This window comes from Choloepus didactylus, chromosome 4, assembly GCF_015220235.1.
Source record: "Choloepus didactylus isolate mChoDid1 chromosome 4, mChoDid1.pri, whole genome shotgun sequence".
Taxonomy (NCBI): Eukaryota; Metazoa; Chordata; class Mammalia; order Pilosa; family Megalonychidae; genus Choloepus; species Choloepus didactylus.
This window is the reverse complement of record NC_051310.1, coordinates 132,236,431-132,252,678: the sequence shown is the minus strand read 5'-3', so window position 1 is coordinate 132,252,678 and position 16,248 is coordinate 132,236,431. Positions and strand designations below refer to the sequence as shown.

At 36.2% G+C, this 16,248-nt stretch overlaps 1 protein-coding gene across 6 annotated transcripts in view; it reads right to left on the bottom strand.

Annotated features, from left to right (window-relative positions):
- Positions 1-16,248, bottom strand: part of CEP152 (centrosomal protein 152) — a 128,406-nt gene that overhangs the window by 82,847 nt on the left and 29,311 nt on the right. For 3 of the 6 annotated variants that reach the window (XM_037834041.1, XM_037834042.1, XM_037834043.1), the window contains exons 6-10: positions 13,069-13,234; positions 10,573-10,713; positions 9,306-9,445; positions 6,247-6,447; positions 2,490-2,637 (exon numbers count right to left, since the gene is read on the bottom strand). In XM_037834041.1, coding sequence (XP_037689969.1) covers positions 2,490-2,637; positions 6,247-6,447; positions 9,306-9,445; positions 10,573-10,713; positions 13,069-13,234 — 796 coding nt within the window. Of the gene's footprint in view, positions 1-2,489; positions 2,638-6,246; positions 6,448-9,305; positions 9,446-10,572; positions 10,717-13,068; positions 13,235-16,248 lie in introns of all 6 variants that reach the window. The other 3 variants (XM_037834038.1, XM_037834039.1, XM_037834040.1) reach the window with 1 other exon arrangement.

Sequence of the window (16,248 nt, the reverse complement as noted above, 5' to 3'; positions counted from 1 at the left end):
GAAGCATCTTCAGGACCTTGCGTTAGGGCAGTGGTTTCTTAGACTGTACACCCAAAGCACAAGCAACAACAACAAAAAAATAGATAAATAGTACCTCATCAAAAATTTAAAGTTTTATGCATCTAAGGGCTTTATTATTAAAGAAAAGAGCCTCAAAGGTCTTGATCATAAAAGTAAAACAACCCACACAACAGAAGAAAATATTTGGAAACCAGGTTCAATAAAGATTTAATGTCCAGAATATATAAAAAATCCTTTAATGTAACAAAAGGACAACTCAACTGAAAAATAGGCAATACATTTGAATTGACATTTCTCCAAAGAAGACATAAAAATGCCCAGAAAGTACACAGAAAGATGCTCAACATCATTAGCCATCCGGGAAATACAAATCAAAACCATTACCATTTCACTCCCATTAGAATGGCTGGTATTAAAAAGACAGAAAACATCCAGTGCTGGAGAGGATGAAGAAAAATAGCAACACTCATTCACTGCGGTGGCTATGTAAAATGGTGCAGTCACTGTGGAGACAAGTTTGGCAGTTCCTCAGAAAGCTAAACATAAAGCTACCCTATGATCTGGCAATCCCACTACTAGATATATACTCAAAAGAATTGAAAGTAGAGACTCAAACAGATGCTTGCACGTTGATGTTCATAGCCTCATTGTTCACAATTGCAAAAAGATGGAAGCAACCCCAATGACCAGCAACTGATGAATGGATAAACAAAATGTGGTACATACATACAATGGAATATTATTCCACTGTAAAAAGGAATGAAGTCTTGATACGCGCAACAACACGGGTGAATCTTGAAGACATTTATGCTGAGTGAAATAAGCCAAACACAAAAGTACAAATATTGTATGATCTCACTGATTTGAAATAATTAGAATAAGCAAATTCATAGTGTCAGAATCTAGAACATAGGTTACCAGGTGATGGGGTGGGGCTAGGGAATGGGAAGTTAAAGCTTAAAATGTACAGGGCTCATATTTGGAATGATGGAAATGTTTTAGTAATAGATGGTGGTGATAGTAGCACAGTATTGTGACTGCAATTAACAGCACTGAAGTACATATATCTGAATGTGATTAAAGGGTGAAGTGTTGGATTATGTATACAGTAACAGAATAAAAATTAAAAAAAAAATCCTTGGAACTACTCTATACAGTGAACTATAAATTAAATTGGATCTCAGTTAATAATACAATTATAAAAATGTGCTATCATCAATTGTAACAAATGCTCCATATCAGTGCAAGGAGTTGGTGATGGGGTGGTATATGGGAATCCTGTATTTTATGCATGATTGTTCTGCAAACCCACAACTTCTCTAATAAAGAAGAAAAAAAGAAAAAGAAAATGGTGAAGCAAAATAATGATGACATATTATGCAACTAACACATCATATTTGCAAAATCTTTAATGGCAAGGAAAAATGCTCACCAAATAATGCTATGTGCCAAAAAATAAAAAATAATAATAAAAAAAAAGATACAAAGCTAAACACAAAGGGAGGACCTAAATAGAACATGATCCAAATTTTGCCCCCCAACAAAAATATACACAAATGTATTTGGATCAGTCTTGGCTTTATTACTTTCAACTTTTGAATAACTCACCCTTTCATACATTCTGCCAACATTCTGAATTGCCTTTCTTATGTCAAAGTCTGACTTTCAAGTATCAGTTAATGAATAAATATTGAGCTATTTTTGTGGGATGTGCTACTCACCAACAAATAGAGCAGTTTGGGTTGTTCTTTAGTGTTTGTACAGATGTGATTATTTTATTGCCTTTTACTCTAATACCATTTTGTAAAAATTAATAAGAAATTAAAATGATGCTGAATCTAATGATACTGGAAAAGCTTAAGTCTCAAACTTAATACCATAGAGACCATACTAAAAATCCTGAGCATGACAAAGTGTGTCACTCTCTGGTTGCAACTGAACACAACGAAACATAAGCCATTTAAGCGGCTATTCCACTGTGAGGAGGAAAGAAATTAAAGAAGTTATACAAAAGGATGGAAGAGTATCATCAAAAACTGGGTCCAAAAAAGCAAAATATAATGAGGTTTTATAATCATTTTTAGCTTTCAGGAATAGATCTTAAAACATACTTTGTTTAATTCTTGCACATTCAGCTTTGCTATATTTTCAGAAATGTACTGTGTACAAAAGCAGGGAATTGTCTGTGCTTGCATTCATTTCACTTGAAGGAAATAAACCCAAATGTTAACTATATGGTAGAACTGTTAGTTATTTTTTATTTTCTATTTTATACTTGTCTGTTTTCCGAACTATCAAATAAAAATGGACTACCTTTATAAGTATATAACAATGTTACAAACAAAAACAAGCCACCAATTAATTATCTTCTCTGACTCCTCAGAATTTTTATAACAGGGATCCTACTGTGTTCTCTCTGCATCTTACACCAGCCTTTGGGGAAGGCAATAGCCCAAGCAGACACCTACCCGACTGCAACAAGTTGGCACATTGCTTTTGACTCTCCTCTAGACTCCTGGTCAGCCTGTTAATGATCTCAGTCTTTTCTAATTTGGTTGATTCTTGATTCCTTTCCAGTTGTTTCACGTGATCTTTCAAATGCGTGCAAATGTCTTCCTAAATAGAAAAAGTGTCAGGAAGTCATTTCATAGCCAGTTATTAAATACTAAAGTAAAAATTATTATCTATAATTAGATTTTAAGTTATATATAAAATAGTCAAATGGCAGCATCATCTCTTTCACAGGGTTAAGTGCAAAAGATTAGCAACTGGGAGAACAAACTTATGTGATCCTGGGTGAGCCACCAACTCAATCTGTTCTTCCTTTTTAATTATTCTAATAAAGGTGGAATTAGGATGATTTCTAAAGTCCCTTTCTACTCTACATTCACAAGACTCTATTATTCTAAAGTTAGACTGTATTCAAGCCAAAGGAAATTTATTAATTCCTGTTTGCATTTTACACTATCAGTATAAGTGTATGTGCACATACTTAGGCAGACCATTTTGAATCACAGAATTTGTACCCAAAGACAAATAAACACATGGAGACTCACTCTATTCCTATCAGTCCAAAGCACAGCCAAAAGTAATCTTTCCCTCCTCTGAACTTCTTTTAAACTTTATGAATTTCTTTTGTTTCTCTTTCTACCTATTAATGTCTTATTTCTCTTAATCTCCTTGAAGGCACCCATGAATGCCTCAAATATAGCAGGTCCTGCAATAAATACTTGAGAAATGAATGACAAAGAAAGACAGGACAGTGTGTGTGTGTATTGTGTTGGGATATATAGAAAATAGCAAGTATGGATACAATATATTCAGGTTTCTCCAAAAGAAAAATGTGTTTGGGAATAACGAGCCACAGGGGTCCCAAGCCCAGGTAGAAGGGATCCCCCAGGCAGGAGGAGTCCTGTAGAGATCATCACCTCTCATTTGAAACAGGCTACACAGGCTGAATTACAGGCAAATGGTACAGCATGGGAGAGGCAGAGTCAGTTAAAGTAACTGGTTGAAGTTATCAAAAAAAGCCCAAAGAAAATCAGTGGTAAGGGGATTAGCAAGAAAAGGCGTTGTAGGAGAGAGAAGGCATTTGGGGCCTGATCCACAAGATAACTTAGAGCCCAATAATGCCTTACGGATACTAACACAAGATACACCCCACAGGGCACTTACACAGAAGTTCCCCTAAGAGTTAGAGGAAAAGGACTCTTTCCTTCCCTCTCACTCTCATTCTAGCTTCTAAATTCTAAATTCTAAGTTTAGCTTCTAAATTATGGTATTCTACCTCATAATGTAGCCAGGTTTGCTTTAAATTCTTTCTCCCAAATTTCTGAACAAATAAAGCTTCTGGAAACCAAGCCATGTTTATTCAGCACTGCAAACCTCTTGGCACAATGCAGCTGATATCCAGGCCAGCTTGAGAAGCATGGTTCTAAGGCACCAAACCAACATGGGAAATACAACGAATAAGCTGATATTAATGACAGTGTGAAAGTATGTGCAAGAAGGTGTGTGGAGAAAATCAACATTTATGTGCTGAAGAGGTCACAACAGTTTTGACAAGAGGCTGGGAACTGGCAAAAAAAATATTAAAGAAACAAAATAGATGAGAAACATTATGAAGTAAGAAAAGGCAGGACCTAGCAAGAACGTGTCTACATACAACGATCAGTTAAGCCATGGGGTTTCCTGTTGACAAGTATCAGAGAAACAGACAGTACTCATAAAACTGTGAAGTTTAATACCGTGTGTGTATGTGTGTGTGTGTGTATATATATGAATTAGTGGTTCTGTCTTCTTCCAGGATTAGCTTGAGTAAGAGCACACAGTTCAAGACTGATAAGACAGGCTTCTTTTTAATACCGAATGACAAGTACGATGATAAAGAGGTGACAGCTGGTGACATGGGAGCAAAGAGAATTGAAAAGGCTTCCAATGCATAGAAAAATGAGGATTAGACCACACACAGAGGTCTTTGGGAGTCTCTTAGTCAACAGGAAGTATTCCAAGTGGAGTCTTTAAATGTAACATTAAAGGAATGTTATGAAAATAGATCAGGTGAAGGTCGTAATACAGAAACCAAGTTCCATGAAGAAAGTCTTAGGTAACTGCTTTCAGCAAAAGCTGAAAATTTCAAGAAGAGCAGAAGGAAGAAAGGTTTTACAGGAACAAGAAGATAATCAGAGATCTTAGCAAGTGTCACTTCTGTGAATGGGAAGAGGTAGAAGGGAGTTTAGAGAAGAGGGTCTATGAGGAAGTTTGCAATTAGAGTTCTGTCATCAGACTCTAGTCCAGAGTTGTTCTATTAAGGGGGTGGAGGCTGTAAAAGAGGATGGAGTGAGCACAGGGGTAAAATGCACTAGGAATTCCTTCTAACCAATCCCCTATGTAAATGTGTCTAAGTCAGCAGAAAATGGAGAGATCCTCAAATAACTCAGCATGGAAAAGCCTCCAGTCCCCACTCTCTCCAGTCATCCAAGGAGGACCATTCTCCAAGTCCAACTAACTTCAGTGTGACCATCCAAACACAGCCAAAATTAATGAAACTATATCTTAAATTATATTTATGCTTAAATATTTTATGAAGTATACTTTTTAATAATTTGGCATGGACTTCATCTTTCCCTACCTCTATATATATCCTACACACTGGTCCAAATTCACAATCTTTTTCTATATAAATGGAATGAGAACATAAATAGGAAAATAAATCTAATAAAAATCATATAAATTCATATAAAAGTAGAACAATATACAATTTGGGGATCATCCATAATTCAAGATTATATTTGCCACTATTCAATTAATTGAAATAATCAAGAGTAGATAATGTAAACTCTTGATATTTTTATAATATATGCTGCCTTTACTATTAGATGGAGATACACGAAATTGCCAATAATGCAATCTTATATGGCTCTCCTCAAAGCATGGAAAAATTTAAAATCAGCTGTATAAATAAGGAACAACCCAAATTAGGATAAATTTTAAGTATGGTGGGATTTTCCATGCCCTAGTATCTTATTTTTCTTCTTCTCTTTCCTTGGGTTAATTCTGAAATTACATTTAAAAACTTCACTCTTAAATTTTGTTCATTCAAGCAATTTCCTGGGATTTTTGAAGCACAAGCAACCCCAATACCTGACTCGCCTTTGGCTTTCAACATTTTATACCCTTTTGGGCAGAAATAATAAAAATTGACTAAGAAAGAAGTTCAAGCTTCAAATCTACATGAATTTAGATCAGATTTTTCCTGTTTTATTTATTACACTATTCTACAGGAACCATTTCTAGACAGTGTTTAGGTTAATTACCAAATACTGGGAAATCCAAGAAGAGCCTTCTAATGGTTAAGCTCCCAAGATAACCTCTCAAGTTCAGGCCAGCTACCAGCATAATATCATTCCTCTCAGTCTAGATTAATTTTAAGGAAATAACCATTCAAGTACCTATGCATAATAAGTATAAATATTCTACAAATAAAGGACTAATCATTTGAGAACTGAGAAATTATTAAACAATTCTATCTGAGGAAGGCTTGTCAAATTTATGCTTTCAGGACATATTCATAGATAAAAAACCTTCAGCTTTTAAGTTTTACTCACAATCTAACACTGACTGTAAACTTCTAAGATTTCTGTAAGGTAAACCACAAAATGTCAGTTGCAAAGAATAACCAGCTTTACTTATTGCTAACAGTTGTTCATCTGAAATCATTCCAACCTTTTCCTGAAGTGCAGTTGCTGTAGCATCCAAATTCTTCTGTAAGGACAATACTTGCTCCTCATACTTCTTTGTGAGGCCTGTAACAATGCTCTCATGCTGTTCTCTAGCCCGCTGGAGTGATTCAGATTGGTGAAGGTCCATCAGTTGCTGCTTCAGGCTTTCCAGAGCCATTTCCATTGTTCTGGACTTCTTTATTGCCTAGTAAATACAGACAGGATCTCCATGTTCACAGTGTTTTGACCATGTGCTCTGTTTGTGGACTTTAACTCTAGAATCCAACCATGCTTTAATGAGAGTGGAGAAGGTGCTCCATGGGGTGACTCTAGCTTTCTTAAGGCTCTCCTAGCTGGGATTCACCAGGCTCACAGCTGTTGGAAACATTTATTCACTGAGAAAATAAACTTTGTAGTTACCTGAGGAAAGTGATGTGAATCTGGGTGTCAGGCAAGGAATCTACTGCTTTTGTGCTAATCCTGGAGCTGTGTTTACATCACTTGGTGAGCCAAGTGTGGGGCAACCCAATTGTCAGGTCATGGAAAAATGACAACTTGTTTTTGAAAGACTGATAAAACCTGCCAATGATCACTTACTGAAAACAAAATTTTGAAATCTCTAACTGTACACTTGGGTGGTGGGCAGAATAATGGCCCCCCAAAAATGTCTACGTCTTAATCCCTGGAATCTGTGAATATGTTTTTGTTACATGGCAAGGGAGAATTAAAGTAGCAGTTGGAATTAAAGTTGCTAATCAGCTGGAGAATATCCTGGATTATCTAGGTGGAACCAGCGTAGCCACAGGGTCCTTAAATGGGGAAGACTGAGGCAGAAGAGGCAGAAGCAGAGTTTACTGGCATTTGCTGGCCTTGAAAATGGAAGGGGGCCACAAGCCAAAGAATGAGGGCAGCCTCTAGAAGCTGGAAAAGAGAAGAAAATGGATTATTCCCTAGAGCCTCCAGAAAGGAACACAGCCTTGATGACACTGGTTTTAGTTCAATGAGATTTGTGTTGGACTTCTGACCTCCAAAACTTTTAAGATAATAAACTCAAGGTGTCTTAAGCCACTAAGTCCATGGAAATCTGTTACAGCAGCAATAGAAAACTAATACACTTGGCAAATTCTGTTGCCTTTATTTTATTTTTGTATTTAAGATACTCTATTATCTTAATAAGTGTATTTGCAGCTTGTATTAAGATCATAAAATTACAACTTTTTACCAAAAGCAATTTGACTTTTTAACCCAATAGATATATTACACACAAGAATTAAAATTTCAAATGAGAATTATTCTTCATTATATTCCAGAGATTGCCTATTTATTCCAGTACTGCTTTCATTGCTATAGACATTGATTGATTCATTTGTTCAACAAATAATGTGGATAATTTGTGCCAGGTAGGGTTCCAAGAACTAAGGACATAATGACAAGACAGAAAGCCAATAATGAGTAAACCAATGAGATAATTTCAGACAGTCATAAAGCTATCAAATATGTAATTGAATATGGCATGAAGAAGAATGGGAATATGGAGCAATCGGCTACTTCAGTTACAAGATGGATAAAATGTCCTCTCAAAAAGTTATCGGAGATCTGAAGGATCAGCTAAACTCTTCCACTGACAAACCTCAAAATTTGCCCCAAGTCTCACCCAAAACTAATTTCATGATTATATAGCCACTTTCATTTTTAACCTCGCTCCCACAGAAATGGTATTACTCTTTAGAATCACCCACCACAAGGCTTGCCTACCAATGACTTGTAGCTACTTCCAAAAATCAAATGGCTGTCTATGTCATTCATCAAAAGAATGTGCCACAGCTTTAAAGGAAATTCTAAAGAATAGATTTCAAAATGTTTAAGAAGCAGCCAAATCCAAAAAAAATAAATCGCTTCTCAGGATGACAACTCTGAAGGGAACCATACAGTTAGGAAAATTTAGGTTTTCATGCTTTGTCAGAACTAGCTTTGTAACCCTGGGCAAATAATTTGACCTCTCCAAAGTTAAATGATAAAATCTATAAAATGGAAAAATGCAATGCCTTGATAATCAAAATTCCAACAGGATTTTTTACTAAACATGACAAGCTGATCGTAAGATGTAGATGAGAAAGTGTGAAAACAAGTCAAAACATTTTTGAAGAATATTAAGGGTTTCTCCTTGCTTTAACAAATTTCAGAACACACCATAAAGCTATAGTCATGACAGTAATCAGAGCAGGAATAAATAAATATGTAAGAAAAAATATATAGTTTAGGTCAATTTTGAACAACAACATTCACCCAACATTTAGTGACCACTTACTACCTGCCAGATGCTATGCCTAGGTAGTGGGGCTAAAGACAGGGCAGCCCAATCTTGCCCTCAGGGTCTTCTCAGTCTATTATAACAGATGTGATCAACTGGCTTAGGGAGGAAAGAAGATAAGACTTGGGCAAAAAAAAACAAAACAAAACCGTGAGCAGGGGCTTGTATCAGTGTGCCACAGAAAGGGCATTCTAGAGAACCGAGATGGCACATACGACCATAAAAACAAGACTGCTGAGTTCCAGGAGAATAGGAGAGGATAGGCAAGGAGCAGATGGTCATCCTGATGCCACACCCCATCCCACAGGTAAAGCAGGATCATTGAAAGGCTTTAAGCAAGGATGTGACACTTTCAAAAGTGTATTTTAGAAATACTACTCAAATGGCCATAAGAGAAAATTTATGGACGGGGTAGAAGACCAGAGACTGGTTAAGAGACTTTCGCAACAAGATGGTAAAAGTCTGAATTAGGAACATGGGGACAGAAATGAGGAGACGCAACAGGACTTAGTGGCTAACTGGATGAGAGGGAACAGAGGAGCTGAGGTCTCCTCCAGATCTCTGGGATAGATGCCCAGGTGGATGGTAGCATCTCTCCCCTAAGGTAAGGAAAGGAGAAGCAGGCCTATGAAGGGGGAAGACCGAAACTTCTGAATAAAATTTAGATCCACAGTGCCAAAGGTTCATTAAATAACTAAACTTTTCACCATAATAAATAACTTTACCATAAATAATCAAGATAAAATATTTACCTGTTCTTCACTGACTTTTAATGCTTGTATTTGGGTTTCCAGTGCTTTTATTTGTGCTTCAAGCTGTAACTCTCTCTCTTTTCCATTCTGAAAGAGTTTCTGTGATTCTCGAAGGCTGAGGGTCAAACCATCCTTTTCATCTAGGGCATTCAAAAATGTTTACAGAAATAACATACTAATGTAGAGGATCCACAATTGTCATAATCCCTATGAAATATCACATCTATATCACATAAGTATTGTTGAATTAAATTGTATTCAGACAAATGAATTAGCTGATTTAGAGAAAATGAGAGAGAAATGATCCAAGAAAACACCACCTGAGTAAACACCAAAAATTTTTTGGAGAACCAGAATTACCTTCAAAAATCTTACCGTATCCCTTTTGGGATCAAAAGACTTCCTAACAATGATTTCAGCATTTGTTTAATGGAGAAGCTACATACAGGTAACAAATCCCTGCTAATCAAAGAAGGTGTCTGAGGACAAACTACCTGTTTTTCACATTTGCAATGAACTCCATTTAAAATCACCTAATCTTTAAATTCTTCCCAAATACTTTTCTATAACAACTCACAAGTTCTTCTCTCAAAATAAACTTCATAAGGATTACAGAAAGAGACCTTTTCACTATCATTTAAGCTCTAAATGAACTAGAGTTCAGTAAGAAAATTACTCAAAAAATGAAGTTCAACACTGAACGAAACTACAGAAGGCACCAAGGGTAAGCAATTATAATTTGAATCTGTATTTACTCTATGTGCTTGTCCCAGATATGGCAAAATATTCTCTTTGGCACATCTAAAGGAATTCAGGGTTGCTAACTCTTACTTGGATTAAAACTTCATGCTAATTCGTAGGCTCAGAAAATACTGCATTGCAAACTAAAAGCACGTCACTGTGGGAATTGAAATACTTTATCCAAGGTAAACTTCATAAAGAATCAACAACTTTTTAGAACAAAATGCCATCAGCAGAGTTAAATAATCTTCACTGATTTTATCAGGCTGAGAGAGAAAAGGACAGGGATTTAAAAGAGGGGAAAGAAAAAAAAGGGAGAAAATGATCTCAAAATAGTATATTCTGGAGAGGAGTAATCTAAGGAATCAGAAGTCCTAGGTTTCTTTTTCACTGTGTCTGACTCACATAAGCCCTCTGACTAAGTACTTTAATTCTCTAAGCTTCACATTTAAAATGAGGCAGTTGGACAAGATATCTAGCTCTACTGTACCTCATAAATGATAGCACCCAACAGTTGATATCTTACCTTTGATTATCAGAAGCTGGTGATTCAGATATCTAATTTGATGTTCACTTTCATTTAACTTTTCAACTAAATTGTCTAGTTGTCTTTCTTTTGCTTTGTTAAGAACCTTAAGTTGAATAATTTGCATGTTTTCTGCAGAATCTGCTTTGGAATTAAAGATAATCTATTAGATAAAAACATACCAATATAAATTTGTGGTCATTTAGGAAAATATTTTTTGAACTCATTAGAGTATTCTGAAATCAGTTTAGTGGATTGTGACTAGCATTTTTTTTTTTTCAAAAACAAGACAAAATAGAACAGAAAATAGTGCATCATGTAGTAAGATTAAGTATTAGTATTAGTTTGTGTAAAACTTTTGTTTCTGTTATCTGTATTTATTTACATAGATATATATTGTATACTGCATCACAATATAAAAATGTACTTCTTGCTGTGGGTCACTGCCAGAAAAATTCAAAAGTCACTGCTTTAGGGTACAACACTGAATCATTATCATTTTGGCCAACTAAAAATAAGTACATACCAATTGCAAAGAAATTAAGTAATATGTTCCCATTAAAAAAAGAAAAGAACAGCTTCTAGAAATCATTTTTTAAGATAATTTCTCAGCACTCTTGTCAAATATTTTATTTAATGATGGCATAAGAATTATATAATATTCATAGTTATGCTAGCACATAACTATTATATTAATAAATTAATGAATAGAGGAATAAAGAGTTTTGAAGCTTTCTTTCAGAAACAAAGTCATTTTAAAAATTACTTAAAAATGACTAAAAGAAAAAAGAAAAAAATGATCAGTAGAAGGATAATGGTTCAACTTCATGATAAGTATTTTTCATTTTCCACTAAAGCAATGCTTCTCTAAGCATACAGTCAGTAATAAAAGCATTAACTGGGTTGTAAACACTTGCTAACAAAACAATTTCAATCCCCCTTTTAAAAAAGGCTGTAGTTAAACCAAAAAAACAGAAGATTGAAAAATGTGTTAAAAGTCAACAAACTCCTCTCCAGGCCTTATAGCAGGGTAAGCCTGGGAATAAACAGTTTATAAGCCCCACCTTCAAACTCTTTTTTGTTTTTGTTTTTTTTAATTAATGAGTTTGTTGCTAAGAATCTATAATCACTAAATATGGCACTTACCATGAAATTATTTAATTAACTTCCAAATGTCAAATTCAGGCAAATGTTTAGCAGTCTTAAAAAAGAATAAATCAACCTGATAAAATGCAGACTGTTAAGAAAGGTGATGGAAGGTTATATAGGCAGAAAGGCCAGGAGATGTAAATAAAATGAATACTGGGAGCTAAAAGGGTAAACATCCATAAGATAATGTCAGGCACTGTTGCTATGCTTATTTACTCAACCCCAAGTCAGTTATGCCACACACTGCCCATTTCCTAAATTCTTCATTCTACAGAAACTCATGAACAAAGAGAAGTCACTACCATATTTGCTGTTGATTCCTTTTGGGGAGAGTTCTGGACCTCCCCCTAACACTTGTCCTGTGCCCCAAAGTATGATGGAAGCAGCATTATAAGTTGGGCACAGCAGTCCAGTTTTCTCTGACCTAGCCCAAACAACCCAGAATATCTTCTATAACTTCCTCTACCTCTTAAAGGAGAAAAAAAAAACAAAAAAAAAGAACCCAGAAATCTTGCTGTCACATCCTAAAACCACACTAGCTTTCCAACATACATAATAAACAGAAGTTACTTCATATGTCAGAGAATAAGGCAGTAAAAGTTAGACTATGAAATCATTAGTTCAGGTTAGTCACAGCACAAGTGTGGGTTTTTTGTTTTTTAATTATCAGCACTTCTCAAAATCCTTTAGTCAGTTATAAACACTTATTTCATCCTCTTATTTATACATACAATGTTTTAAAAAAATTTTTAGCAAGTGCCACACAACTAAATCTGAGATGTCAGTTTAGATTACACATGAAAAGTAATTTATAGAGCTAATAATTATACTAAATTCTAAAAACCAAAAGAGAAAATGAAGATGTTAATGGCTGAATTAATTACATTTCTATATAATAAAAAATCTGAGGTTGAAGGAGAAACTGTACTTCATTTTCCTAATGAAGTTTTAATGAACTAGAATGACTGAAAAATTTGAGAAAAATTTCTATTAACTTATTATGAAAAGTTTCAAACATAAAAAAGTAGAGAAAATAGTAAAATGAATCCCCATGAACCTATCACCCCACTTCAATAATTGGGAACTCATGACAAGTCTTCCTTCATCTATACCTCCACCCAACATTGCCCCCTTCCAATAACTTTATTTTGAAGTAAGTTCTAGACCTCACATCAGTTTACTCGTAAATATTTCAGCATATATCTCTAAACATAAGGGCTTTAAAAAAAAATCAACAATTTTATTATCATACTTGAAAAATAATTCTTGAATGTACTCAAATATCCAATCAGTGTTGAAAATTCCCCACTTATGTTTTTAAAAAATAAATATAAACTTGACACATACCTTCATTAGCTCCTAAAAACTGTTGTTGCAGCCCTTCAAATGTGTCACTTCCTGCTACCTCCTGGGCCGGTGAGCCGTTGCCCTGGGCAGAAGACTGATAGGGTTTATAGGTCACTTTAAATGGTTCCAAAGCTTGACAACGGGGACTTTGTGATGTACCAAATTGCTATTATAAGGTGAAACACAAAATTGACAATTAGGATTTGGCCTTTTCTTCAAAAATTATCTTAATTAGACATGGTTTGTTGCCTGATTAGCTGCCCAGTGGGCTGCTGCAGTCTAGGAGGGGCAGGGTTATGGGAAGAGGTGGCCCAAGAGCACTATATACTGGGAAGATAGGGAAAGTGCGCTCCACTTTTCTATCCAACCTTTAATAGACTTCCAAAAAGTGTTGCACCTCCCATGAGAGGCCCCCAGTCTTGCTTTGGCTGGAAATTACTGATAAACCAAGTGCCAAAGGAGAACTTCAATGCGAACCCAAGCAACTACAAAATCTTAGATGAACAAGGGAAATCAACTTTCAAAATAACCTTATCAAGATAATCAAATGCTGAGAAACCCACAAAAAGTCCAAAGCACAAGAAGATATGGCCAAGGAGGCAGGGCAAGATGGTGGCATAGAGAGGTGTGGAATTTAGTTAGTCCCCTAGAGTAACTGGTAAATAGCCAGGAACAAACCAGTAAATAGTCTGTAACAAGTGTTGGGGGACATCCGTGACCAAACACACATTGTACTCCAGTCTGGAATGGGTGGAAAGGCTGAGATCGCAGCATAGAACTGTAAGTAAAGCTCCCCAAACTGCGGGACTGGTGCCCGTAGCCCACCGGCACAGCAGGCTGAGCTGAAACACTTCTCTGTAGGAAACAGAAACAGTCTACTAGGAGGAAGGGAAGGTAGTTCAACCAAGCTCCAACTGTGGTTTTAGTTAATGAATCTGGACTATTGAACACAAGCTATGAGCATAGATAAACCCAGAGCAAGCAGGAAAGGAACACAGATTTCTCCCAGCCATGAGGAGGCAGAGCTGCCGTAAAAGAAAATACATAAATAAATAAAAACAGAGGATTTTCCAGTTCGCTGAGCTCAGAATACTGCAAAAGGGCTGTGTGAAAAGAAAATGGGCATATAAAACTGGGTAACAACTCCAATCGACTGGCAAAACTATGGGGCTAGGGACTGGCTATGAAAAGGGGATTTCTTTCCTTTTCCCTTTTTTTCCCCTCTCATTCTATGTAGCTCATTGGGGAAAGCCTCAGGCATTTTCAATTATCAGGGCTGACCAAGGCACAAGATGAGACAAAGGAAGAAGTCAAGTGAAGGAGAAAAGAAAAGGAGGGTGGGACCAGCCCAAGTGGCTGCCCTTCCTCAGAGAATTCAGACCCCAGGGCCTGGGAAAAAAGGGAAAAAAACAAAACAAAACAAAACACAGAAACAGCTTAAGCTTGGATTCTGATTCATGCTTGTTCCTGGCAGGGACACAGTCTGCTGAGAATTAAAGGCACTGCACCCCTTTATGCCTGTGGGGAGCTGCGGGCTGACAAGCACCACCTGCTGGGCAGGATAGGAAAAGCATAGAGCCTAGAGGCCTCAAAGGAAAGTCTGACAATCTGCTGGGGCCCATCCTCAGGGAAACCTGATACAGACTACACCCTCCTTCAGAGACTTGGGCCAATCTGGTCTGTGAATATCTGATTGGGGTAATCAAGGAAACCAGATGCATAGACAACAAAAATTACAATTCACACAAGGAAAAATGAAGATATAGCCAAATCAAAGGAACAAACTTACACTTCAATGAGACACAGCAGTTAAAACAACTAATTAAAGATATTCAAACAAATCTTCTAAATGAAATCAATGAGCCAAAGGAAATGTGGCCAAAGAGATGAAGGATATAAAGAAGATGACACTGGATGACCATAAAGAAGAATTTGTAAGCTTGAAAAAACAAATGGCAGAACTTATGGGAAAGAATAACACAACAGAAGAGGCGAAAAACACAATGGAGACATACAACAACAGATTTGAAGAGGCAGAAGAAAAGATTCAGAACTGGAGGACAGGACATTGGAAATCCAAGACACAAAAGAAAAGACAGGGAAAAGAATGGAAAAATATGAGCAGAGTCTCAGGGAATTGAAGGACAACATGAAGTACAACAATGTACATGCCATGGGTGTCCCAGAGAAGGAAAGGGGGGCAGAAACAATAATGGAGGAAATAATCAATGAAAATTTCCCATCTCTTATGAAAGACATAAAATTACAGATCCAAGAAGCACAACGTATCCCAAACAGAATAGATCCAAACAGATCTATGCCAAGACACTTAATAATAAAATTACAAAATGTCAAAGACAGAGAGAATTGTGAAAGCAGCAAGAGAAAAGCAATCCATCCCATACAAGGGAAGCTCAATAAGACTATGCGTGGATTTCCCAGTAGAAACCATGGAGGCGAGCAGGCAATGGTATGATATATTTAAGATACTGAAAGAGAAAAACTACCAACTGAGAATTCTATATCGAGCAAAACTGTCCTTCAAAAGTGAGGGAGAGTTTAAAATATTTTCAGACAAACAGACACTGAGAGAATTTGTGATCAAGACACCTGCTCTACAAAAATACTAAAGAAATCACTACAGGCAGATAGGAAAGCAAGGAGAAAGAGGTTTGGAGAAGAGTGTAGAAATGAAGACTATCAGTAAGGGTAAAAAGAGAGAGAGGAAAAGAAAAATAAAATAAAATATGACATATAAAATCCAAAAAACAAAATGGCAGACAGTAGACATTATGTTGAATGATATTAGCCAGAAACAAAAGGAAAAATATGGTATGGTCTCACAAATATAAACTAACATTAATGGGTGAACTTTGAGAGTTAAAGTTGAGAACAGAGGTTATCAGGAGATAGAAAGAGGTTAGAGATTGGGCATTTGATGCTGAAGGAGTATAGAGGTTCAAAAGGATTGATTGTATAGATCCAGAATGGATAGCACATTACTGTGATGTTAGCACAATATTGTAAGTACTCTGAACAAAGATGAGAGTACAGTTCAAAGAGGAAGGCTAGGGGCATGTATGACAACAGAAGGAAAGATAGATGATAAAGACTGGGATTATATAACTTAGTGAAACCTAGAGTGGTCAGTGACGGTTAGTAAACGTACAAAAATAAGAA